The sequence below is a fragment of the Echiichthys vipera genome (assembly GCF_963691815.1).
Source record: "Echiichthys vipera genome assembly, chromosome: 22".
In the NCBI taxonomy this organism is placed as follows: domain Eukaryota; kingdom Metazoa; phylum Chordata; class Actinopteri; order Perciformes; family Trachinidae; genus Echiichthys; species Echiichthys vipera.
Genome location: NC_139847.1, coordinates 3,674,784 through 3,701,595, shown reverse-complemented (window position 1 = coordinate 3,701,595; position 26,812 = coordinate 3,674,784). Strand labels below are relative to the sequence as shown.

Sequence of the window (26,812 nt, the reverse complement as noted above, 5' to 3'; positions counted from 1 at the left end):
GATGCTAGAGGTCAGAGGAGAATGGCCAGACTGGGTTGAGCTCCTCCTCCTCCTCTTCTTCCTCTTGTCCTCCTCCTCCTCTTCCCCTCTTCTCCTCCCCCCTCCTCCTATTAAGCACCAGGTGCACCTAATAAAGTGTATTCTTTGTGCAGTGACGCTGCCCCCTGCTGGTTCCAGACTGCATCAGGAGACCCAGCTTTAAATAATGTGGTAGATCCTCCTCCATCACCTCCACCCTGAGGTCGTTGGTTTCCACTTCGTCAGTGCTCTATTGAGTCTTAACCACCGTCGTTGGAGTCACAGGAGGACGTTTGTGAACAGTTGTTCACCTTTAAATAAGTTTGAGACCCAAAGAAGAAGTCATATTACTAAAAACACTGTTCTCCCCCTCAGCTGCGTCTTGTGTTTAACACCTTTCCTGAACACGATGTTGGAATAAAACCCTTTAAACGGTGAAATTCTCCGTAACAACCATCACATATTCAGACGACAGCACTTTGGACATAGTATTTATTTCAGTCTTAAAAGTTTATAACAACTTCTGGATAACATGACATGGAAAAAACAACAACAAGTACACGTGTTTTCTTTAATCGCACCCCGGGTTCTGACATCATTAGAATTCATAAAAAGCAGTTTTGAAAAAATAAAAATAACAAAATCACAGGAAAAATAAAATCCCCCCCCCACCCCCTTAAAAACAGCTCTTGCAGACTTTCAGTACATCAGGAGTGGAGTGGAGTCGAGTGTGAACGCGAATCCGAGCCGGAGAAAAGTGGATTTAAACCTTTAAGGCCCTTTTTTTTTTGTTTTACACGCAAAAGCCCAGCACCTGGAAATGTCAAAGAACACTAAACGAACAGGAGGCGTCTAACCGAGGAGCCGATATCCGTAACGTTCCCAAATCATTAGTCTACCTAAAAGCCCTTTATCTCATATCAACATTGATCGGTTCTACAGGTTGAATACAAAAGCGTCGTGGCGTCGTTAATATCACACAAGAGCGTCGTGTGTCAGGGGAACTGGCTCTCGTCGGCTCAGTGGTCGGGGGTTTGAACACGGCGAGCGATCTCCCCCCAGCCGAATAAAGTCCATATACCGTCTTTTCAAATATATATTTATTATATATAAAATACTGTTTCATTCATAAAAGCCTTACTTTGTACAATATCTGAGTCGATGTGCATCAGTGAGCGACCGCGTGAATGACTCTGTGTGTGTGTGTGTGTGTGTGTGTGTGTGTGTGTGCGTGCATCATTGAGCGACCGAGTGAATGGCTGTGTTTGTGTGTGTGTGTGTGTGTGTGCATCAGTGAGCGACCGAGTGAATGGCTGTGTGTGTGTGTGCGTGCGTGTGTGTGTAAGTGTGTGTGAGAGTGAGTGAGCGACCGAGTGAATGACTCTGTGTGTGTGTGTGTGTGTGCATCAGTGAGCGACCGAGTGAATGACTGTGTGTGTGTGTGTGTGTGTGTATGTGTGTGTGTGCGTGAGCGACCGAGTGAATGACTGTGTGTGTGTGTGTGTTCTTGTGTGTGTAAGTGTAAGTGTGAATGTGTGAGTGAGAGTGTGTGTGTGTGTGAGTGAGAGTAATTGTTTGGGTGTGTGTGTGTGTGTTTGTGTCTGTGTGTGTATGAATGCGTGAGTGTGTGTGTGTGGGTGTGTGTGAGTGAGTGAGTGACTGAGTGTGAGTCTGTGTGTGTCCGGTGTTAGTAAGTGTGCGTGTGTGTGCGCGCACGTGTGTGTGTGTGTGCGTGTAAGAGTGTGTGTCTGCGTGAGTGTGTGCGTAAGTGTGTGCGTGTGTGCATGCGTGTGAATGCGTGTGCGTGTGTGTGTGCGCGCCTGTGTGTTTGTGTGTGCGTGTGTGTGAGTGCGTGTAAGTGTGTGTGTGTGAATGCGTGTGTGTGCGTGTGTGTGTGATCTAAACCTGGAAAAACGTCTTGTAACAAAACAGCTGGTACCGTTTCAGGACCTAACACACTAAAAACAAAAAGGTGTTTTACACAATATACACATTTTATTACTTACAAAAAAAAAGATACGGAGGAAGAGAAAGAAGGTGTGAGGCTGACGGTCAGAGGGCGGGCTGCAGCAGGGTTAGTACCACCGAGAAGTGACGGAGAGAGAGAGAGAGAGGGAGAGAGGGAGGGAGAGAGAGAGAGAGAGAGAGAGAGAGAGAGAGAGAGAGAGAGAGAGAGAGAGAGAGAGAGAGAAAGAGAGAGAGAGAGAGAGAGAGAGAGAGAGAGAGAGAAAGGCAGTCTCGCTAAGGAAAGCTCATCGTCAGTGCGTCTCTCGTCTTGGATGTTTCCGAAGTCAAAGTGCCGATTTGGTAACCGTGGAGACCGTCCACTCCTCCAAACAAAAACAAACAAACGAGGAAAAAGGAGCACTTCCGTCTCGAAAACGGTACAGAATCACATTTTTGTTGCACCGACGGACGTCAGAAGTGATTAATAAAAAACAAAAATGTTAAAAAAAGAGAGAAAGGAAACAGGAAATAGAGAGAATGAAAAATGCACCTTTGTGGTCACGCGTCCGCCGCGGCGCCGTATATTTGTCTGCTCTCGTTTTGAGGTACTTCTTAAGAAAAACAAAGAATACATGTGAGATTGATTTGCGTCTTTTTGTTGTTGTTGTTTTGTTTTTAAGCTGTGTTGCACAGTAGCACCATTGTTTAAGTTTCTTTTGTTTTTTTTGTTGTTTTTTTTTTTAGACAAATGCACCGTTGGGACTCCACCTCGTCGTCACAGCGACGGCCCCTTTACTTGCCCCCCCCCCCCGCCCCCCGTCGTCATCCAATGATCTCTCGTCATGTTGATCGTGCGTCCCCGGCAACGGTGGGTTTTTTTTCTGGTTGCCGTTACGTCTTCTTCATGCAGACCACGCAACGGCCGACGCGTGTCTGGAGGTTACCCGCCTTGAGAGTCTCCGACTGGGGCTTCCTGTGAGGGCCAGAGGGGGGAAAGGGTTAAGACAGGGACACGGGGAAAAACAGTACCAAACAGATACATAAGTGTGTTCAAAATATATATACATCATCATTTATTATCTTATCATGGCTGTCATAGGATTTCTATCGTTGTGTATGACCTGAAAAAATGCAACTGGACTTGGTTATTTGTCTAGGAAGACGTTTCACCTCTCATCCAAGAGGCTTCATCAGTTCATGTACGCATCTGACCAGACTGGGACTGGACCAGGACCAGGACCAGGCTGGGACTGGACCAGGACCAGGACCAGGACCAGGCTGGGACTGGACCAACTAACTGGTGTGGAGATCCAGGTATTTAACCTCTCACAGGCCGATGATGTCACTGAAACCCTTTGTGCTCCAGGTGCCAACGACCGTCGTCGATCAAATGTTTTTATCTAGTCTGAGAGGACGTCCACGCGAACGCGGGTATTTTTGAAAAACCGTGTGTTTCCCCGCACGGTTTCTTCCACACGTAAACACCGTTGTTGCTCCTGAAACTGCAGTTTTTTTGTACCTGGAGTCCAGGGTGAACTTTTTGGAGTAGTTTCAGCGGTCGTGTGTGACAGGAAAACTGCGGAAAACCGCGATTTCTTGTCTTGTCTGACGTCAGGACGTTTCCCAGCATGCACCAGCTCTGGGTGCTGTTGTGTGGCGCTGCTTCACAGCTCCACCTACACACCTGACGTGCACACTACGGATCAGATTTCCCACACTTTTGCGTCACGGTATGCACGCGGATTTCCCCCCAAAGACGCTCGCCTACACGCGGAATAAAAAGTAAGAACGCCACTTTTGCAGCGCCTTAGTAAAGTACAGTTCCAGTGTAACCGAGCGTTCTCCATCGTATCTCCTCTACGTTCCTTCTTCCACGGTGGGGCGGCTCTCTTCACTCCACAGATTAAACGGTATTCACTTCCTGTCTCCTTAACTGTGCATTGTTTATAAGTGTGGTGAACGTCATGCGGGTGGATGCGTTGCGTCCGTACCTGAACATCTCAGACTGTTCTACGGTGGCCAGCCAGAAGCTGTAGGAGTTGCCGTAGTAGTTGCACGTCCCTCTGCCGTGGCACTCGATGAAGGGGGCGCTTCTGAACTCTTCCAGGCACGATCCCGGGGAGGCCAGGGCCTGACCGGAGCCCTCCGCGCCCGCGCTGGTGTGCTGCAGGAACGGGAGGGAAGGTGCATGCGTTAGAGTCGCGTTAAGCGGTATTTTGGGTGCAGACGTGTGCGATGATGTCCTACCATCATGAAGGAGAATCCTATCCACAGAGGTTCCCAATTCGCAGGGCAAGCGGGAATCTGGATGGTCTGACTGTGGACCGCAATGACCATGGCTGGAGCTTCACACACCGCGCACCTGCACACAGGAACATGACATTAATAACATTAACACACCGCGCACCTGCACACAGGAACATGACATTAATAACATTAACACACCGCGCACCTGCACACAGGGACATGACATTAAAACACCGCGCACCTTCCCTTTACAAGTCTCTTGCTGCTTCATCATAGCGCCATAAAATAAAAGAATAATGCATTAAATAGGTGGAAAAATAAAGAGCGATAAATAAAAGAATAAATAAGTAAATAAATAAAAAATGTGACAATAAAGAGAATAAAATTAAATAACAAATAGGTAAATAAAAATGTAAAAATTAAGAGAAATAAACAAAATAATTAACAAGTAAATACAAAAAAGAAAATATTAGGAGAATAACAAGTAAAAAAATTATAATAAAGAGCAATAAATAAAAGAATAAATAAGTAAATAATAATGTAAAAATAAATAGAAATAAATAAAATAATGAATGAGTGAATGAAGAAAGTGGTGATATTAAGAGAAAAATAAAGTAATAAGTAAATAAAGATGTGAAATAAAGAGAAATAAATAAAAGAATAAACAAGTAAATAAAAAACTGGAAATAAAAATAAAATAAAATATAAATGAATGATTAGAAATAAATGAATTACCTTAATAAATTGAAAAAAGTACAGTAAACTAATTTATAAGCGACACAAACAAATATATAAATAAATATTTACAGAAATAAACGAACAAATAAGTGTAAAAATGAACCAAAATGCTCAGGATTATTCTTTTATATTGTGTTAATCCTCTTTTCCACATTTATTTTGTTAATTTTAACAGATTCATCCTTTTGTTCATGGCACTGTTTTGCCTCCGTACTTCCTCCCTCTCTCCGTCCGTACCTGCTGATGAACGGCTTGATGCCCTCTCCTGTGATGGGGGCCATGGACATGGGCATGGGCTGAGGCGTGGACAGCCAGTAGGAGTAGTCGTTGCGGGAGGCGAAGTTGCACACGTTGTTGATGTTGCAGAACATGAAGGGCATGGTGCTGAACCTGCGCAGACAGCTGCCGGCCGTGCCTGCAACGGAGAGCGGAGAGGGTCAGATGTGACGACACAAATAAGACCGGGAGAGCGGGCGAAAGGAAAGTCCTCCGTACCGAGGTCCTGTCCGTGGGCCCTCTCGTTGCCCTGCACGTACAGCAGAGAGTAGCCGTCGTAGATGAGGCTGGTTCCCCCGGGACAGTAGGGCACGTCCTGACTCTGACTGTGTCGTGTGATGAGGAAGCCGTGAGCTGCTGAGCCTGATCCTGGAGGACCGGGGATACCCTGAGGACCGTCAGAACCAGGGGGACCGGGGTAGCCGCGCTGACCTGAGATCAACGGGAAACGGTATTAGCAAAGAGAGCTACCGAGCTACAGTCGGTGCTTGTGTCTGGTTCCTGTGTTACTCACCGGGCTGACCGGCGGGCCCGTTGTCTCCCTTCCTGCCGGGTGGGCCGCTGAAGCCGGGAGGACCCTCCGAACCAGGGTCCCCGGGGTTACCGGGTTGACCTGAGGGCAGGGAGAGAAGACGGGACGCTTTGTGAGACGAGCAAACTTTAAAGAAGCTGTTTAATTTGTATTTGACTTTACGGTCCCATCGAAGACGCCACATTCACCCACCTGGGAGTCCCTCGCGTCCTGGGGAACCAGGTGTTCCCCGACCACCGGGCAGACCCTGAGGACCGGGGGGTCCTCGCTCTCCCTTCACCACGATGGGAGCCGCAGGGACACCGGGGTCTCCTGGAGGGCCTGGAGGTCAAATGTTACAAAGGAAAACAATCAGAGGGGAAGTCACGTGGAGGCGTTTGAACCGACTTTAAACTGAATTTCTCGCCGACGCTGTGGTTTAAACGCGTTCACCCACCGGAGGGTCCGACGTCTCCGGGATCTCCGGGAAGGCCGCTTCCACCGGGGAGTCCTGGGTCTCCCTTTGATCCTGGAAAAAACAAACGTTCGCTTAGAAAGACAAAGATCAAAATAGGGATTTCTAAAGCAGGAATAAATGTTACGATGTCGTGGACTCACCGGGGAATCCAGGAACGCCGGGCAGACCGATGTCCCCCTTCAAACCAGAACCGCCGGGAAGACCAGAGGGACCCTGGGAAGAAAGAAATCCGTTATTATTTTTATTTATTCAGCGTTTCTTGGATCCTTCGAGTTCAAAAGAACAAATGTAACAATGATGAAAATGATCTTACAGGGAATCCGGGAACGCCGCCATCTCCCTTCTGTCCGGGGAAGCCCGGCTGGCCAGGAGCGCCGGGGATACCCTTCTCTCCCTTAACGCCGCCGCTTCCTGCGGGCCCGCGGGGACCCTCTGGGCCGGTCGCACCTTCACGCGCAGACACCAGAAAGTCAAAGGTCAGGTACAAAATAACAGAGGAGTGACACATTCTCATTCTCAGTCTCGGTTTATTCTCACATGGATCGGTTCGTTTCCATCTAAGGGCGCACTCACACTGTGCCTCCGTACCGTGCCCAAGCACCTTTCACGGCTAAAGCCTAGTTCCTTTGACCAGTGTGAGTGCAACCGTACCGCACAGGAGCGGCACGCTTGCCATCCACGGACATTTTGGGAGAGGTGGGCTTTTGTAAAGCAAGTTTGCACATGTACGAGCACAAGCGCGAGTACGAGCACGAGGCCTACGGCGGCTCTGACGTCATTTTCTGTGCGCCTGATGGGACATAAAAAAGAGGGAGGGACCATGCGCGGACATTTAACAACAACAACAACGATGGTGGCGAAAGGTTCACGTTGGTGTGATGCGGAGGTGGAGTGTTTACTGCAGATTTGGTCGATGAAAAGATTCAAAAACAGTCGACAAGACGCACAAAAACTCAGAGGTCTACGGAAAGATCTGGAAACAAAGCCACGCATCGCCATGACGTCATCGATGCGTGTGACGTGTTACGGCGTGATGACGTATAGGCAGCAAGAAGCATTCTCCGAGGCCCAGGTAGTGTGAGTACAAACGGGCCTGGAGGGGGGGCCAAGGACCCTAAAGCACGGGGCACGGGACGGACGCACAGTGGGAGTGCTCACTATAACATCTTAAAACAATCACACAGCATCACACACTCTTCATTGACAGTATTTTGTAGTGTTTGGTGATGATGAGCAGCCTGAGAGTCCGGCCTGCGCTGTGAGGTAAAGAAAGGGTTAAAAAACAAACAACACACTCCTGTAAAAACACGTTTCCACTTATTCTCACACACTCTCTCCTTGATACAGTTAAACCACAATACTGAAGACCGTAGTAAGACACAGATGGAGACATCAGGGTTGGGATAAACGCATCATCAGTGAATTCTGCAGATTCAAAGTGAGCGTGTGACGTGAACACAGCGTGTGCCAAATAAACCATGAAACCACTGGAGTCTAACCTGGAGGACCTGGGGTTTTCCAGATGGTAAAGCGGAGCCGGGTTCACGGCACGGGGCGGAAAAAAACAGAAGAGCAGGTTTAGACAGAAGCAAGCATCAGTACAGAAACACAGTCACACTAAAAACCTGGATATTCTGGTGGTGTGAAGCGATTCTTACCTCTCTGACACGTGTGCACGACTCTTTTGTAAACTTTAAACGCTCATAAGAAGCGTTTTCCACTAACATGTTAAAGTAATCCACCCAAAAATATTCAATTCTCATAGATTTCTGATAAAAGTCTGACCGATCATGATTTGCCGAGCTTCCTGCCTGACGTCAGTCGCTCCGTTTCACTTACGCTGCTCATGCTGCTTTCAAGTGTCATGGGAAGTCTGAAGTTTCGTACCTCCAACTAGGCAAAGTGCACTGGAACGCCTGTCAAAGTGCTGAAAATCGAGGGAGAACGACCTACCCGAATTCGATAGTAGGAGGTCCCACTTCGACAGGCGTTCTAGGTCACGTTGCCTAGTTGGAGGTCCGAAACTTCAGACGTCCCATGACACTTGAACGCAGCATGAGCAGTGTAAGTGAAACGGAGCGACTGACAGCAGGCAGGAAGCTCTGCAAATCATGATTTGGTTGCGTTCCAGTGCACTTTGCCTAGTCGGAGGTCCGAAAACTTTGGACTTCCCGTGGCACCTGAATGCAGCATTTCTCTCTCGACGCATGTGTCGGGGAGAAGGGAGCGTCAGAGGTCAGACGGGGGGACGAGGGTGGGACGTTCAAGGGAAGCTCTGCGAGAAAGGTAAGAATTGCTTCAACCATAAGGACTACTGGATGAATGCTAATGTTTCCTAAAGTCTCTTTTCATGTTCATTTAATCGTACGGAGCTGCTACGTTTATTTACGTTAGCATGAATACTGACTTAAACATGAGCCGCTGACAAACTTTACGCTTTAGTTGAAGTCTCAACGTTTACTCGGAGCTCACTGCGGAGGTTTTCAAATGTACGGATCTCACTGTAGGCCACAGATATGTTTAATTATTTTGATCCTATATGCTATTTCATGTTATACAATGTATCTTTGTTTTAATTTCTTGAAGCACATTGAGTTCACGCTCGTCGTATGAAATGTGCTATATAAATAAATTTGACTTGACTTGACTTGATATGATCCTGCGGGCCAAATATAATTACACCGCAGGCCAGATTTGAGTTTGACACCCCTGCTCTACGGTCACAGTTTTAAACATGTGGTTAACCGAGGGGGCGTTTCCTGTAGACTCTTGCTTTGCTACCATGTGACCCTCCGGGGGAATCAGGGGAGTTGGGACAATCCTGCTCTGACGGTTGCTATGACAAAAACCTCTGAGCTCCGGTACGTTTAAATTATAATAGTGCTTCTGTTCTGTACGAGCAGCAACATTTCAGTGAACTCCGACAGAAGTAGAATTACATCGTGTGACGGCAAACACAATAATGTAAAGTGTTAGTTATTCTGTGTTTTTGTGCAGAACGCATTCTGCACGTTAGATTTAACAGGTAACATGCTACCGTGAGTTTTAATATCTACTACTGTGCATTGTTTTTTTTTATAATTATTGTGAATTTTCTTTATTTAAAAAACAAAAAAAGTGCTTACTTATTAACAGGTGCATGAAACTACATCAGTGTGCATGGAAAGTGAGAGAAGAAGAAGTCGTTAGGAGGAGAAATAAGGAGAAAAACAGGTTCGTTCCCTTTGGATCAGAGGGTTAAACGTGCAGGAGACGTCTGGACGCCGTTGATCTGACCTGAGGGACCTGCGGCGGCCGGATGCACGTGTCGTCACACGAGGAGGCGGGGCCACACCGCAGTGGGTGGGGCCAAGCCACGGGAAACACAGGGGGGTAAAAATGTCATGGCTTCATTTTGTCACCGTGGCGACCAGAAAACCTTTGGCTTGACGAGCCTGACGCAGCGCTGGCGTGTGGTCAGTGCTGACGTTTACTTTCAGGACACGAGATGGGATTGAACTAATTAATTAACTAATAATTTAATTATTTAAAGTACCGTATTTTCCGCACTATAAGGCGCACCACATTATAAGGCGCATAGAACAGACGCTACAGTCGAGGCTGGGGTTACGTTAAGGACCGCCTCTAAATTCATTGATGCTAAGTTGGCGTGCTAGCGCTGTTGCCTTCAGTGGAACAGTGATCGTACGGACTCTTCTACTTGCTGCTCTCTGTTCAACAACCCACTGTTGGAGTTTGTCCTCCAGCTGCAGCCGTCTCGCTCTGTTCCCTCTGAACTCTGTTTAGTCTTCTTTACTCGGCGCAGGTCGTCTTGTTGCTTCCTCCACTTCGGCACCATTGATTGGTTCATGTTAAGCTCTCTGGCTGCTGCTCTGTTCCCGTGTTCTGCTGCGTGACTAATGGCCTTGAGTGTAAACTCTGCGTCGTAAGCGTGTCTCTTAACAGGAGCCATTTTGGGCTCTTTACACAAACACACACATGGAAATGAAACGGCACGCTTCACGCAGTCGTATATCTCAACATGCACCGCGCGTTACTTCTTCTACTGGGGAAAATAGAGTCGGCGGCTGCTCACCGTAGTTGGAGACCTGTTGTGGCTCAATATTGGTCCGTATATAAGGAGCACCGCATTATAAGGAGCACTGTCGGCTTTGGAGACATTTGAAGGTTTTTAGGTGCAACTTAGAGTGCGGGAAATACGGTACATGTTTAACTGTCATTTTATTTTTTTTCTTTATGAGACAAAAAACTGAAAAATTAAAATGTAATAAAAATAAATTAACGGATTTAAGATACAATTTTGTGTGTTTCCATGTTTTGTTTTTACATTAAAAAGTGAACAGAATGAGTTGTAGAGATATAAATGTGAAGTAAAAGTAAAGTATTAATCATTAAAAGATCAGAAAATGAACTGGAAACCATTTTGATAATTAAATGACCTTTTTAGTATTTTATTTTTATTTTTTAAAGCAAAAAACAAACAAATATTTTGCGGTTTCACGCTTTAGAAATGTGATAATTTGATGATTTTTTAAAATACATGATAATAAAAAGATATTTGGAGTGTTGATGATGAAACACACCAGGGAAATTACACGTTTCACTATTTTTTTATTCTTTTTTTATCAAATCAAGAAAATAACGGGAATAATCCATCACATTTTTTCCCTTTTTTGGCAAATGATATATATGAATATATGGATTTATGAATTTTGTGGGCAAGTGCTGTAAACGTTCAAATATACTGTAGCTCTGAAGATGCTTTTTATAAAATTTCTGTACCTTTATTTAAGTTTGTCAACACATTTGTGGGTTTTTTCTTCCAAAATAATGTTAATTAATTATTTACTGCATGATAACTTTCCCAGTTTCCAAATGTTTTTGGACAAACTGAAGGATAAAGTTTAATAAACCAATTAAAAAAATGAAAAATGTTTCGTCACAAAGCTGGAAACACGTTTTCGCAGGACGCCAAATGACAGTAAATGCTAATTATCTTGGTTTTATCCGCACGTGTCCTCGTGTCCCTGCGGTGTGTGTGTGTCGGGGCTGTCCACTCCGTCCAGCGTTGTGTTAAACTTGTTCTCACCGTGTTTGTGCGTTTGTGTCCATGCAGACGACTGATTGGTGGAACAGACACACGACAGCAAAGCCTGAACACAAACACTCTCAACTTATTGTTTATGGTCACAGCAGCGGCCATGAGAGCGATACTAAGCCCTTAACCCTCACTTATGTGTCCCTTAAAGGTCCTGGATGTGTTTTTTCTCAATCATCTTCTTACTATGAGCAGCTTTTTGTAATTTTATGTGAAGTTTTTGTAGTTTAGTGTAAAGTTTTTGTTATTTAATGTAGTTTTGGTAATTTCATTTAAATTTTTGTAATTGTATGTCAATGTTTTGTAATTTTAATGTAAAGTTTTTGTAATTTCATGCAAAGTTTTTGTAATTTGATGTAAAGTTTTTGTAATTTTATGTAAAGTTTTGTCATTTCATGAAACGTTTTTATAATTTAATGCAAATTTTTTGTAATTTCATGTAAAGTTTTTATAATTTCACAAGAAAGTTCGTAAATGCTGCTCGATTACGGTAAAAATCATAATCCTGATTAACGTAAAAAAAACGTAAAATATAATTTAACTGAAAAACAATGTGTATTAAATAATATATCAAGTTTATTTCTCATAAATTTACAACCTTAATCTCATAAATTATGAATATATCCTCCTTTAATGTCTCTCATACACTGTCGTAAAACCCAAAGGGCCGTCTTGAACTCTTTTTTTTAAGACGCAAGTTGAGAGTTTTTTTAAGTTTGTCTCAGGCTTTGCTGTTTTACACCAACATCTCTTCAAAATGACCACAAACACTGGACACACACACACACACACACACACACACTTTACATGTAACGAGCATACACACACACACACACAGTACTTCAGGGCTGTGGAGAGATGGAAAGGTTACAGCTTCCCCCTCATTGTGGGATCAGGAGCTGAGGGTGAGGGAGTGAGGAGGACATGAGGACGGATGGATCGGTGGATAAAAGACAAAGACAACTGGATGATGTTGAGACAACAGAGTGCCGTAAACACATGCTCCGACCCCGGTGACAGACAGTGATTGGTGCGCCCCTGAGGAGCACCCCGACATTTCCTGGTGAAAAGGGATTTTATCAAACGTGCTCAGTGTTCTTGACAACGACTCGACAGGTGGTGACAGTGACGCGGCTCTGACGCCGGTGGTGATGGTGCGATAACATCCCATGCAAATCAACATGGAAGATGGAAGCATTCACATTTCAAAGTGCGTGTTTCTGCCGTTTGCTGCCTGGTTTCCGCTGCTTAGGAGATCAGAATGAACTCAATCCTTCGGTGCAGGGTTATTTTATTAATGATTCTATTATTTAGCATGTGCTACACAACAAACCCCATCGTCTCTGCAGAGTTTTACAGAAAACCAGGCAGCAGTTTCTGGCAGTACGTGAGGTGACAAACACTGTATTGAAGTGGTTTACCTGCTCTTCCGGGGGGTCCGGGTTGTCCTTGGAGTCCTTTGGGGCCCTGCAGAGCCTGTCCTGGCTGCCCAGACGGGCCGCGGCTGCCTGGAGGACCAGGGTTGCCGGGGAAACCAGCGTCACCTTTAGAGCCGGGGAAACCAGGACTGCCGGGGGAGCCAGTAGGACCTGGGTCTCCCTTTCCACCTTTAGCGAGAGATAAAGACGAGATTGTTACGTCAGTGCAGAGACGATAATCACAAAACTGCTGCACAGACTGGAGGTTACTCACCTGGCAACCCTGGAAGTCCAGAAGCACCAGGTCCACCGTAACCAGGAAGCCCTGCAGAGGACATGGTTCAGAAGTGTCAGAGTATTCAACATTTTTTATTCACAAAGTATTTTTTCTCTCGAGCGCGTTGATCAGTAACTCACCTGGGTCTCCTTTAACTCCAGCCGGTCCCGGGATCCCGTCCCGACCTGCCTGACCCTTATCTCCTGGCGACCCTGGTCCACCCGGCCGACCAGAATCTCCGGGTCTACCGGGAGCTCCAGTGAGACCTGGGCCACCGGGTCCACCGTCGAGACCCTTAGGACCGGGGATACCGGGAGAACCTGAGGGGAGCAGATGGAGAAGATGTTGATTTCAGGACTTCTGAGTTTCTTTCTCAAACCCGCTGCAGTCAAACCTCTGACCTACCTTGGAATCCTGGGAGTCCGGGGTCGCCTTTGGAACCCGGTCCTCCTGGTCCACCTGGTAGACCGGGTGATCCTGGAGTTCCTTTAAGACCTGGACTACCTGGGAACCCTGGCTGACCCGGATCACCCTATCAGAGACATTTTTTGGTTTGTTTAAATGAGGCGTGAACCAGAAATTTGCACCTAGACGTTTTTCCAAGCAGAACATTTCAACGTACCTTTGGTCCGGACAGTCCGGGAGGTCCGACTCCAGCAGAGCCTGGTTCACCTTTGGCGCCGGGGAAACCAGGTCCTCCTGGTCCTCCTGGGGATCCAGACCTACCTGGCTGACCTGATAGACCCTTCTGCCCCGACGGTCCTGTGACATGATCAGAGAATGACATCAGGCCCTTGATTCCAAAAACAACTGTTCCTCACTAAGAGCGTCGTCTTTAAACCTCTTCACTAAACTGAAATCAACTTTTACTGAAGAAGTGTGAGAAGTCTTAATCTTCTATTGATGATGTCATGTTTCATCAAACTGGGATTGGCTGTTTTGGGTCTGTGGGTGAATTCTTGATAGAAATACTGGAGGAGGTATGTTGCCATGTCCAAATAAAAAGTTTAAAATCAAATGATCTAACATGAAACAAAGAGTAATATCAGCTGCTGACTAGTCCAGTATATGTGCAGATAATTATTGGCCTCTTTCATGTCTTGAAACTCTTTACCAATCATCAGGTCTCTGTGTGAGAAGTCTCGTCATGATCAGACTACGACAACCATGATGATATTTAGAGGTGCAAAACAACAACTTGTGCATGAAAGGAAGCACGTGATTAAAAGAAAACTCAGAGCTGGAACAAGAGCAAAATACAAAAAAGAAGTGTCTGTTAATATATATTAAAGGTTTCTAAAATGGTGAAGTCATGAGGTGGACTTTAGGATTGTTTGTGAGCTCCGTTGAGCCTTAAGATGTTTTATGAAAACAGACCCGGGTGTTGGAAGAAATTGGGGAACAGCTCTCGAACCCACCTGGGAATCCCATTTCTCCCATGTTGCCTTTTGCTCCTGGACCTCCAGGACCTCCAGAGCTTCCGGGGATACCAGGCTCTCCCTTGAGACCTGCAGCGGGAGTGGGAACGGCACATTAGGAATCTACTTGCATGAGGAAGTTTGTATTAATGAATGCTTAAAGTGGGATCATAAAAAATAACATTAACAGCGGATAGGTTGTAGGTTGGTGAAATAATAAATCATTGAGGAAAACATTAATAACATTCTGCAAATGTAGCAGAGAGCAGATCACAGCTGATGATTTATTTGGGTGGGTGGCGGTTAGATTATTTAAGAGCACGCGTGGGTTTGGACGGCGTCAGAGCCGATCCACGCACCTCCAGTATTCATGCGTGTGTTTGCTGAGAGGTAGTCATATACCTGATGGTCCGGGGAGTCCAGGACGTCCATCTGATCCTGGTATTCCGGGGTCACCAGGGAGACCAGAGATGCCTTTCTGACCTGGAAAACCTGGGCTACCTGCAGAACACGCGCAGAAATATAATGTGTATTAAAAAATACAGTGTGAACTCATTGAATATGTCATATTTAGTGTGCAGTGAAGGTGATTTCAGCCTGACCTGATAGTCCAGGATCTCCTTTGGATCCCTTTGTCACCGACGGTGGCTGGCTGCTTCCTGGGGGTCCCTGGACGCCCGGGTCGCCTCTCTCTCCTTTACCACCAGGGCCGCCGGGTGAACCGTCTCTGCCGGGGAATCCAGGTTCACCTGCAGAGATTCAGGGGAGTCCAGTGTTCATCTTTACCCTCTTTCAAAGCTTTCATTGAGTTTCTTTTGTAACTACTTTCTGCTATAAAAAATAATACACCGCGGGAACTTAACCTGGGACCTAATGTGAGTTATAAACGCTTTTGTGTGCAGGAGTAACGGGTGAATACCTTTAGATCCGGGCCCGCCTGGCCCTCCTGGTCCTCCCGGTCCTCCAGAAGGTCCTGGAGATCCCATTTGACCCATGTCTCCTTTCGTACCTGCAGCCAGTCAGCGTTTACGGAGGAGCAGAGAGAAAGTTAGAGCAGACAACAAACAAGAAAGACGGCCATATCAGTACAGTGTGTTCAGCACTTTAGCTGCTAGTTCTCAGCTAAATGTGTAACTAATGTACCGGATAACAAAACTGCTCGATGGAACGTCTCCTTGGTGGTACAAATGTGACTCATTTTAGCGGCTAGCTCTACTATAATTTAGTCCGTTGCTTGGCAACAGTACACAGAAAATGGCTGCCACACTGAGCATTCTGCTACATTGATTTGAATGGGAACGTCCTTTCCTTTAAAGATGGTTTGACAGTAGGCTAACAGCATAGCCTGTGGCATCTGAACTTAGCTACTCAGTCACGACTACATATCAGTGATGTTAGAATTATATTTTACCTGGCAGTCCAGGCAGACCGTCGCGTCCAGGTCCTCCAGGGGGTCCTGGGGTTCCGACTGATCCTGGGGAACCTGGGAAACCGGGACCACCTCTGTCTCCTGGCAGACCTGGGATGTCTAGACCTGGTGGGCCGGGGTCTCCCTTCCCTCCGTTGGATCCAGGGAATCCTGCCATGATGAGGTCAAGATTTCACTTCATATTCCCCCGGTGATGAGCCCACCACAAAATGAATTTTATAGAAATAACAACGGTCAAATCTGGTCTTAAAGACACATCACCAATGCAGTCAAGTTGCAGGTGAGTGTGTGTGTTTGTAGAGTCTCAATATCTCAGATGACATACTGTAAACATGTTGTCACGTGTGATGTGCGTCACCATTTACTGGCCATCGACCAGCACCAGCACTGGGGTTACAATACCTTTTTCGCCTTGTCATCAAAGGGTCGCAGGTAAAGGAGGGGCGTGTTTCAAAGCGCAGGGGGGCGGAGCGTTGGATTAAGCCGAAGATGAGATGAGGAGAACAAAGTATATAATGCATTAAATGCATTAAAAAACGTCTACATGAAGGCGGTTTTTCGGAAACTCTTTGAATATGCACCAGGAAATCTGAACGTGTCCAGCGAGAACTGATGCACGCTCGGAGCATTCCAACATTTTGCTGTTAGTTTGTGTCCATTCGAAGGTCGAGCGCTGTGAGGTTTAATGCTGCTGAACCGCAACTCCGTGAGGTTAGTTCGCGTTTGGTGTGCTCGTGAAGAAACAGCCTTGAGTGATGTTAAAGTGGTGCGGCCTGACGCGTGTTTTCTCTGAGACGCAGAAGCCGTACAAACATAAACAGGAGGGCGGTGATGCAGCCAAGGAAGAGGCACAGAGACAGAGAGAGAGAGAGAGAGAGAGAGAGAGGGAGAGACGTGGCGCTCAAATGAAAGCAAAGATGAAGGCAAGGTGTGAGGGAAAGGTTCGAGATCAAGGTTCGGTTTCCATCCAGTCGTGTGGGAACCGTGACACACACATATTCATTCACCGTGTTCACCCTCAGACCCTGGTGCTCAGGTGCTCACATGGAAAGTGTGAAATGTAGAGCCGGGCGATGTGGCCGAAATCTTCTACCCCCGACAGGTAATTTTCATATTTCAATAAAGATATATACAGTATATGACACGATGTCACATGTTTTCTAGTAATTCAATGAATAAAAGAATCTCAATGAGCTAACCGCATGGTAAATACTTTTCTGTAAACTCTAATGAAAAGTGTTTTCTCAACTTTGGTGCAAAATGAACAGAACGTGCACGGATCAGAACTTGAATTTCTGTCCAAATTGCGTAAATATTATTGTGAATATTGCCACGTCACAGCTCGGCAGCTTGTTTTATATATATATAATATAAACATTAGACATTTTAATATAATTTTGATGATGTTTATCATCATATCGCCCAGCCCTAGTGCAATATTTAGATTGAACCCCTGCAACCAAAACGACATCCAGACACCTTCAAAAGCAAGTGCGTGGTCATGCACAGATAAACAAACAAATAAATATTTAACTATAAGCACATAACATGAGAAACAACTCTCGCTATTATTCTTTTGCAAACCAAATCTGATAACATCTGCACTCTACAAGCAACACAATGAAAAAAAGATTTGATTATGCATGAAAATACAGCCTTATGTATCTCACCTGGTGGTCCCATTGGGCCAGGCGGTCCAGGGAGGCCTGGCTGCCCCAGTGAGCCAGTGGTGGGGGATCCAGGTGGACCACGAGCTCCAGGAATACCAGGTGTACCGGGGTCACCTGGACAGAGACGGACGAGAAAAGTCAGAGTGGGTGGACAGGTGATGGCGGTGTGAGTTTTTATATATATATATGTATATTGTGTGTGTAAGAAAATGTTGAATCAGTAACAGAAGTGCGGAATACCTTTAGCTCCCGGAGAGCCGTCAAATCCAGATCGTCCGGGTGAACCGGGGCCGCCGGGGAAACCGGGATCTCCCTTTGGTCCGAAGAAACCTTTAGATCCAGGTACTCCTGGTAAACCTGGGGGGCCGGGAAGACCAAAGCCAGGCTCTCCCTGTAATAAAGGATTCATGGAAGCATGAAGGTTACATCGTTTGAAGTGAACATATTCATTTAGAGAAATGCTAAGAAATGCTGCTACACTTCACTGTGCTTTACAGTAACTTACTTACTTCAGTAAGAAATGCTGCTACACTTCACTGTGCTTTACAGTAACTTACTTACTTCAGTAAGAAATGCTGCTACACTTCACTGTGCTTTACAGTAACTTACTTATTACTTCAGTAAGAAATGCTGCTACACTTCACTGTGCTTTACAGTAACTTACTTACTTCAGTAAGAAATGCTGCTACACTTCATTGTGCTTTACAGTAACTTACTTACTTCAGTAAGAAAGGCTGCTACACTTCACTGTGCTTTACAGTAACTTACTTACTTCAGTAAGAAATGCTGCTACACTTCACTGTACTTTACTGTAACTAACTTACTTCAGTAAGAAATGCTGCTACACTTCACTGTGCTTTACTGTTACTAACTTACTTCAGTAAGAAATGCTGCTACACTTCACTGTGCTTTACAGTAACTTACTTACTTCAGTAAGAAATGCTGCTACACTTCACTGTGCTTTACAGTAACTTACTTACTTCAGTAAGAAATGCTGATACACTTCACTGTGCCATACTGTCACTTAGTTCTGTCAAAAAATGCTGCTACACTTTTAACACTGTTATCACTTATCGCTCCTTCTCACTTATTTAGTTTGTACTTATTTTATTTCAACATGCTGCTAAACTGCACGCTGCGTATTGTTGTATTGTATAAACCTGCGTTTAACCACAATGTCTGTTGCACTTGTCACACTTAACTAATTGTTAGTTAATTGTTTGATATATTTTACATTAGCTTTATTTTGATTTGATTTATGTTTTTATGCTTATGTTACTCTGATCCTTTCCCACCTTTGTATTGAAACTGTTGCACAATCTTGAATTATGTTATTATTGTGTAGATGGAGAGTGAAGTCTTCTTTTGAGATCGTTTCAAATGAAAGTTTTTCATTATTCAGTTATTTAATTTTTTTAAAGATTATTTTTTTCGGCAGTTTTTCAAGCCTTTTTAATTAGATAGGACGGACTGGAACTTTTTTTTACGTGAATTTCCTGTTAGCATTACCTTTAATGAAGTACTTTATCCATCAATCTACCATCTACCTACCTTGGATCCTGGGAATCCAGGCTGTCCGGGGAGTCCATCTACTCCTGGTCTGCCTGGCGCTGAAGGAGATCCTGGCTGGCCGGGGATACCTGGGAATCCTGGAGGAGAAAAGAAGGAGCCGAGCGAGGGTGAGGAAGGCAAAGGACGACGGGGGAAGAAGAAGGAGGAGGAGGAGGAGGGGACCAGTGATCATTGGTGTCTTTACCTTTAACTCCCGGAGGTCCTGGGAGTCCGATGCCGGGGAGTCCGGGGTCGCCCTTCGCTCCTGGTGAACCGGGGAAACCGTTCTGTCCGGGCTGACCCGGGTTACCTGCCAGTCAGACAACAGAAACATGCGGTGACCTTGAGAGAACGACGCGTGAAAATAAAAAAGTAAATAAGGAATCGTTAAATGTACCTGGTGAGCCGGACAGTCCGGGCTCTCCATCAAGTCCTCTGGGTCCTGGTAAGCCTTTCTCAGCCACCGAGAGACCGGGTTCACCTTTGTTACCTGTATGGAAATATTATATATATATTAACACAGTGATAAAGGCGTTCTGGATTCAGCTGCCTATGTTGGTATAAGGAGTGAGAGCTCTTCCTCTCCTCTCTCTGTCCTGAGCCAATAGGAACGCTCTCTCTCTCTAAAATGACCTGCGACTGGCTAAAGTCTCCTGTCATGGTCTAGATTTCCTAAAGCAAAGAGGAGCTGCACAAGTCCGACACTGGAATTATTATAAGTATTAGATAATTACGGATTTTCATCACCAAAAATAAACAGCCTTCTTCATGTTTGAATGAGTCTTTGTCTAATCTTGAGGTTCCCGTAATATAAAACGTGTTAAACATTAGCGTGAGCGTTTATCCTTGGCAAATGCAAACAGTGACGTGACGCAGCAGCACACCTGGTAGACTGTTAACATGGAGGAGACGTTTAAGTCACTAACCAGCTCTTATTTTGGTGAGAAACCTTTATTTTGGAAACGGTTCATTTCTCATTGCAACGGTCTTCTCTCGCTAAAATGTAGCAGAGCTAACCAACGGAGGCTGGCAGTGCGTGGAGGCGCCAAAATCCAAAGTTTGTACACAAATACGAGTATCTTTATGGATTACGTTTGTGCCGAATTGCCAAAAATAATGTCTGCACGTGACGTTTTTGTAGGGCGTTGTTAATATGTCACATTTCTCAAAGGGAGTGTGGTGTGATCTAGTAAGGATGAACCCTGGGCGCCTCCCTAGGGAGGTGTTCCAGGCACGTCCAGCTGGGAGGAGGCCTCGGGGAAGACCCAGGACCAGGTGGAGAGATTAGATCTCCACACTGGCCTGGGAACGCCTCAGGATCCCCCAGTTAGAGCTGGTTAATGTGGCCCGGGAAAGGGAAGTTTGGGGTCCCCTGCTAAAGCTGCTGCCCCCCCGAGACCCGACCCCGGATAAGAGGCTGAAGACGAGATGAGATGAGATTTTCCACCAGGTGCAGGATGGGAAATAATCTCAAAAGGAATCTAGTTGTAGTTTTGAAAACAGTGACCCTGAAAAAAAACCTGTCTTGCAAACTAAACAAATTCTGGTGTATGTTGCGAATTACCGGAAGCACCGGGAGCTCCGGGTCTTCCTGAGACACCCTGGACACCCTTCTCTCCGTTAGGTCCCTGCGGTCCGAAGCCAGGGCCTCCTGGAGGACCCCTGTCTCCTGGAACACCTGAGGGACCTGGATCACCGGGGAGACCTCGTTCTCCTTTCACCTGCAGCGAGCCCTGCCGAAACACGTTTTGGTTATGACACGTACCGCGGATGGATCGATGATGTAAACAATGGAGTGAGCGCCACCTACTGAGGTTCCTTTGGGTCCGGGTCCTCCAGGCTGTCCGTCGCGACCGGGTCGACCATCCAGACCGGGGAGACCGGGGGATCCGGGGAAGCCGGTGTCACCCTTCTCTCCCCTCACACCGCTGACCGTGATGGCGTCACCTGGGTCTCCCTTCTCTCCGGGGAATCCTGGCCCACCGGGAGGACCGGAGGGACCCTGGAGCGACCGGAAAGAGAGCAAAGAAGAAAACGTTCAACTATAAAACGCTTTTGACAATTGATTAATCGGTCAAAATCCTGTGATTGCAGCTTCTTAAATATAAATATTTAGATTTCTTTCCTCCTCTGTGAAAGTGAACTGAATATCTTTCAGTTGTGGACCAAACAGGACATTTGAGGACGTCATCTCGGGCTTTTTGTTCAACGCTGACCCACATTTTTCACCTTTTCTGACATGTTACAGACCAATCCATTCATTGACAGATTAATCGCCAATAAAAATAATTTAGTCGCAGCCCTGGACGTCAAAAAGTAATATAAACTTTGTATAATACCGAGCATTAATGTGAAGTGATAACACAATGAATAATGAGTAGTATAGTCATTCTCCAGATCCTCAGATTACAATTTTTATGTGATATATATCTGTTTTGGCTGCTTTAGGAATAAGTAAGAAGTACTAACGGGCGGTCCGAGGCCACCGGGTGATCCTGAAAATCCTCGGTCTCCTTTGTTACCTGGGCCGCCGGGAGATCCTGACGGAGCAGAGGGAAGACGTTACAAACACAAATCTACGCCGCCGACAGAGAGAAACGTCCAAACTTGGCGGTTAATTCTTGAAACCTTTATTTTTACAGAACACTTTGTCCGACATTATGAATCTGTCGAGTAGAAAGTGAAGTGGTGTTACCGGGGAATCCGGGCTGTCCTGCAGGTCCTGGGGGTCCTGGGATGCCACTGGTGCCGCCGAAGCAGTTGACACAGGTGTCTCCCTTGTCACCTGGAACAGCAACACAACACCGGGCTCAAGACATTTGCACTAATAGGCAAAAATCTCACTACATAGATCTTTCCTTTTGCTGTCACACTGTGTATTAAGTCATCATATGTTGCTCAAAGTCTCTATTTTCTCTCACCTTTCTGGCCCGAATCTCCTGGGTAACCTCTCTCTCCCTGCACGCCTGGACGCCCGGGCTCTCCGGCGACGCAGTTTTGTCCAGTTGATGAAAAGCCTGGAGGTCCGGGAAGCCCGGGTTGACCCTGGGAACCGGGATTTCCTGAACGCCCTGGGGGACCAGGTAAAGACAGCCCTGGAGCACCGGAGTCTCCCTTCTGACCTCTCTCCCCCGGGAAGCCTGGAGATCCGGTCTGACCGCCCCCACCGATGGCTGGAAGTCCTGGTGCTCCTGGAGGGCCTGTTAAACCTGAGGAGGACCGGAGGGCAAAGATATTTAAACATAAGCATAAACTAACACTGCAGCTAACACTTCTATACAGCGTGTCAGTGTGAGTGTGTTTACCTGCTGGTCCTCTGTCTCCTTTGAGCCCAGGTCCTCCGGGGAAACCGGACTCACCTTTCGGGCCGACCCGACCTCCCGTCTGCCCGCCGATCACCTGGTGGGAGGAGAAATAAAGCACGTTCAGAAGATCGGAGCAGAGCCGCTGCTCCTTTGTGTTGAAAGGAGCAAGTTGAGGTGGTTCAGGATCATCTGGTAAGGATGACCCCTGGGCGCCTCCCTAGGGAGGTGTTCCAGGCACGTCCAGCTGGGAGGAGGCCTCGGGGAAGACCCAGGACCAGGTGGAGAGATTATATCTCCACACTGGCCTGGGAACGCCTCGGGATCCCCCAGTTAGAGCTGGTTAATGTGGCCCAGGAAAGGGAAGTTTGGGGTCCCCTGCTAAAGCTGCTGCCCCCGCGACCCGACGCCGGATAAGCGGATAAAGATGATGAGATGAGATCATTAAAATGAAAAATGCAGAATACACACCAGTCCTGGTGGTCCTGGGTATCCACGATCACCTTTCAGTCCCTGCAAACAAAGAGCCGGACAGGGAGAAGTTATAAAAGCGACTCATGACACTTCGTGACTCGTTGAATGTAATTCTCAAAGTTGTAGAGAAACCTACTCTCTCTCCGTCCCTGCCTGGAGGACCTGGCAGGCCTGAATCTCCTTTACCTCCCTGATGTTGAACGAGAACAAAAAAGAGCGTTAAACATACAAAAAATAGATCTTTCTTTAAAGAGTGTTGTGCATTGTTTGTTTGACAGAACTCACGGGGAAACCTGGAGAACCGGGGTCGCCGTCTTTGCCTGGTTTGCCCTGCAGAGAGAAGAAAACGATGATCAGGGTTTGAGGTGCGTGTAGCTGTAGCTCTCCTAGTTTAAAACTTCCAGTGAGGACATTTTTTAGATACATCCTGTCCTTCAAAAAGCTGGTTTGCATGTTAAGTTCTAGACTTCTTGTTAAGGCCTAAGAATGGAGCTTGAGACCTGGTCAATAGCTGCATCAGCTGGGCTTGTTCAGGAGGAACTGCTGTTGCTTTTAGATGATTCGATAAAAAGGACTTTGAGGCAAACGGAGGCTTTCAGAATCAAGTCAGGGACACTGTTCGCTGGTACCCAGCTGCTGAGTTGTGACGTAACACCCTTTCAAAATAAGATTAACGGGTCAAAGTCTCATATTTATACAACTCAGCAGTGCCGTGTTTAAAAAAACAACGAAATTGTCATTTTACTCTTTCTTATGGATGAAAAAGACGTCTATCTACGAGGTGATCGTGACTGTTCACATGTTCGGCCGTTGCGTCTGTTTTGTTTCATCGGAGCGTTTGGACCTGGAAATCGTATTTTGAAAAGGTGTTAAGTCAGACTGAACAGCCGGATTGTCCCTGTCTGGCGCTGTTTCCGGCCTTGTTGCGTTGCTTCTCCTGGGCCATCGCCACTGAAGTGATGGTAGAATTAATTTACACACTTCTCCGAATCTCCAGGTGAAACTTTACGTAACTAATCAGTGTATGAGAGTGACTTGGATCAGAAGACGCAGAAAGAACGTTGGAGTGACGCTAACGTGGTGGTATTCAATAAGAAAATAGAAATGAAGGAGCTTTTACTGCACTTTTTGGGTTTGTTAAAGCATGTCAATTTATTGTGAAGGACGACTTTCGTCAACACAAAACTAAAGTAAGTGTTGAAACAATATGCAGTTAGAAAGGGAAGAAGTTAGACAGTGAACTACTGTATTATCAGGCGCACCTTCAACGAATGTCTTATTTTGAAACTTTTGTCATATATAAGGCGCACCGCATTATAAGGCGCATAGAACAGACGCTACAGTCGAGGCTGGGGTTACGTTAAGGACCGCCTCTAAACTCACTGATGTTAAGTTGGCGTGCTAGCGCTGTTGCCTTCAGTGGAATAGTGATTGTACGGACTCTTCTACTCGCTGCTCTCTGTTCAACAACCCACTGTTGGAGTTTGTCCTCCAGCTGCAGCCGTCTCGCTCTGTTCCCTCTAAACTCGGTTTAGTCTTCTTTACTTGGCGCAGGTCGTCTTGTTGCTTCCTCCACTTCGGCACCATTGATTAGTTCATGTTAAACTCTCTGGCTGCTGCTCTATTCCCGTGTTCTACTGTGTGACTAATGGCCTTGAGTGTAAACTCTGCATCGTAAGCGTGTCTCTTAACAGGAGCCATTTTGGGCTCTTTACACAAACACACACATGGAAATGAAACGGCACGCTTCACACAGTCGTATATCTCAACATGCACCGCACGTTACTTCTTCTACGGGGGAAAATAGAGTCGGCGGCTGCTCACCGTAGTTGGAGACCTGTTGTGGCTCAATATTGGTCCATATATAAGGCGCACCGCATTATAAGGCGCACTGTCGGCTTTGGAGACATTTGAAGGTTTTTAGGTGCAACTTATAATGCGGAAAATACGGTACATCAAAACATTACACCGTCATTTATATCTGTAGGTTGAACGGAAAGTTTGATATCCGTACTTACTCGTTTGCCTGCTTCTCCTGGTTCTCCCTTGTCTCCTCTCTGTCCACCTGCAGGACCCTACGAAGACAACAAGACACACGTCAACAACACGGCTGCAAACTATATTATATGAGTATCTCCACTATGACGCATACGGGTGGGGAATAGATACTTACGGGAGGTCCTGGATAGCCTGGGTCACCTGCAGGACCTGGAAGACCTGGGTCACCCTACAGGGAAATAGTGCAACCAAACGTATTTGTCAGACTGAGTTGATTGCACCAGATCTATAAAGCACCACCAGGAAATTCACAAAAACAACATATTGTACAATAAAGGATGTAACGCTTATGGATTTATAACCTTCATGCACCGCCCAGTACTCACTACAGTGGAAATAACGGCAAAACTAAATAAATAAATATCTAAAAGAAGTGTCCAACTATAACTGAGCTACTGTCCAGAGAGTATTTGCTGCCATCAAGTGGCTGAAGTGCAAGTTGCAGCATCCAGCTGAGAAAGAACACAGTCTGAACTTTTTCTTAAACATAAACTGGGTAAGTTTGAGCTAAGTCTGACTATTTTAAGGCAATTTTGTCACTTTACAACTATTTAAGTTAGCATTTTCTTGGCTGTCACCTGTCAGATGAGATGTTTTGCATCTATTTTTAGTCATTTTGCATCTTTTTGTGGTGGTTTCGCATCTATTTTTTAGTCATTTTGCATGTTTTTGTGGTGGTTTTGCATCTACCATTTGCATTTTACTTCACCATGTTGCTGTTTTGTTTCTCTCTGTGCTCATTTTACATCTGTTTTTGAATCGTTTTGCATGTCGTCATCAATTAATGTCTCGATGTGGTCATTTTGTGTCTATTTACAGTCATTTCTCTGTTCTCATTTTACATCTATTTTTAGTTTTTTTAAATTTAGGGCGAGGAACGGACACATCCGGGTCAGGGAACTTTAGTTTGAAGTTTCACAGCCCGGTCAGCTGTTTTCATAAAACAAGTCATTCCCTAAAGAAAACAGCAGCTCTGAGGTAGGCTGGAGTACAGCCGAACCTGTCATCTAAGAAAAGGTAAGAGGACGTCCTTATATAATTTGTCTGACTAGAAGAAACTCTAAATTTCAAAAAGTGACCAAGCTGCTGTATTTGACTAAAGGCTTTGTGTATTTCATGCACGATTGGTGTCGCTCTCAGTGCCGGGCTGCTGGTATTACCTTGTCTCCTCTCTGAATCTCCGTCACTGGTGGCCTCTTCTGTTCTCCCACTTGTCCCGGAGCACCAGTAGGTCCTGGCGAACCTGGTTCACCCTGTGTTAACACACACAGACACACACCAGGTGAGAATAACGGTTAAGTGGTAGAAGATGCAGATCGAACGTTCGGTCACACAGTAAATACCTTCTCTCCTTTGGGTCCTTGGAAGTTCAGTCCCATGTTTCCCTGTTGGAGAAAACAGGAAAACACTCAGTTTCAAAAACGTCTGCAATGAGAAATGAAGTCATTTTTCCGTCTATCATCGATGTTTGAACTCACCTTTGGTCCTGGAGGACCTGGAGGACCTGGACGACCCTGGAAGGCAACCCCAGAAAACAATATTGTTGGATACATAGCATTCACGTCAACAGCTCTAATTGTTCGCTCGGTCACGTAACAAAAAATAACATGAAATACAATCAGATATATGGTTCTGCAGCAGCAGCCGTTACCTCGTAACCTCTGGGTCCTGGGGGGCCGAGGGGACCTTGCGAACCGGAGAGTCCTGGACTTCCCTGAGTCACAAACACACGAGAAACGTCATTTCAAAAAAAGTCTTTAAAGCATTATTTTAGAGTGAAAAGGCATAGAGAGTTATATTAAGAGTGTTTGAAATATTAATTTATTTTCATATTTGTTTGATTTATAAAGATTTCATGCTCTGAAAGATGACGTCCGTTTCCCTAAAGCTGCTCGTTTATGG

General features: G+C 45.8%; 1 protein-coding gene across 1 annotated transcript in view; it reads right to left on the bottom strand.

Moving 5' to 3' along the window:
* Positions 1–493: 493 nt before the first annotated feature.
* col4a5 (collagen, type IV, alpha 5 (Alport syndrome)) overlaps positions 494–26,812 on the bottom strand; it is a 59,486-nt gene continuing 33,167 nt past the window's right edge. The window contains exons 10-49 of the mRNA XM_083937434.1: positions 26,562–26,624; positions 26,389–26,424; positions 26,254–26,295; positions 26,071–26,163; positions 25,026–25,079; positions 24,871–24,927; positions 23,138–23,182; positions 22,989–23,042; positions 22,850–22,891; positions 22,382–22,475; positions 21,998–22,285; positions 21,772–21,861; positions 21,546–21,616; positions 20,887–21,078; positions 20,641–20,809; positions 19,474–19,566; positions 19,282–19,386; positions 19,077–19,174; positions 17,766–17,916; positions 17,526–17,639; positions 15,838–16,005; positions 15,346–15,435; positions 15,029–15,175; positions 14,829–14,927; positions 14,427–14,516; positions 13,631–13,770; positions 13,414–13,540; positions 13,149–13,328; positions 13,006–13,056; positions 12,735–12,920; positions 6,529–6,662; positions 6,356–6,428; positions 6,195–6,266; positions 5,951–6,079; positions 5,741–5,839; positions 5,446–5,658; positions 5,188–5,365; positions 4,213–4,327; positions 3,957–4,129; positions 494–2,938 (exon numbers count right to left, since the gene is read on the bottom strand). Coding sequence (XP_083793560.1) covers positions 2,857–2,938; positions 3,957–4,129; positions 4,213–4,327; positions 5,188–5,365; positions 5,446–5,658; positions 5,741–5,839; positions 5,951–6,079; positions 6,195–6,266; positions 6,356–6,428; positions 6,529–6,662; positions 12,735–12,920; positions 13,006–13,056; positions 13,149–13,328; positions 13,414–13,540; positions 13,631–13,770; positions 14,427–14,516; positions 14,829–14,927; positions 15,029–15,175; positions 15,346–15,435; positions 15,838–16,005; positions 17,526–17,639; positions 17,766–17,916; positions 19,077–19,174; positions 19,282–19,386; positions 19,474–19,566; positions 20,641–20,809; positions 20,887–21,078; positions 21,546–21,616; positions 21,772–21,861; positions 21,998–22,285; positions 22,382–22,475; positions 22,850–22,891; positions 22,989–23,042; positions 23,138–23,182; positions 24,871–24,927; positions 25,026–25,079; positions 26,071–26,163; positions 26,254–26,295; positions 26,389–26,424; positions 26,562–26,624 — 4,497 coding nt within the window. The 3' untranslated portion in view covers positions 494–2,856. The remainder of the gene's footprint in view (positions 2,939–3,956; positions 4,130–4,212; positions 4,328–5,187; positions 5,366–5,445; positions 5,659–5,740; positions 5,840–5,950; positions 6,080–6,194; positions 6,267–6,355; positions 6,429–6,528; positions 6,663–12,734; positions 12,921–13,005; positions 13,057–13,148; positions 13,329–13,413; positions 13,541–13,630; positions 13,771–14,426; positions 14,517–14,828; positions 14,928–15,028; positions 15,176–15,345; positions 15,436–15,837; positions 16,006–17,525; positions 17,640–17,765; positions 17,917–19,076; positions 19,175–19,281; positions 19,387–19,473; positions 19,567–20,640; positions 20,810–20,886; positions 21,079–21,545; positions 21,617–21,771; positions 21,862–21,997; positions 22,286–22,381; positions 22,476–22,849; positions 22,892–22,988; positions 23,043–23,137; positions 23,183–24,870; positions 24,928–25,025; positions 25,080–26,070; positions 26,164–26,253; positions 26,296–26,388; positions 26,425–26,561; positions 26,625–26,812) is intronic.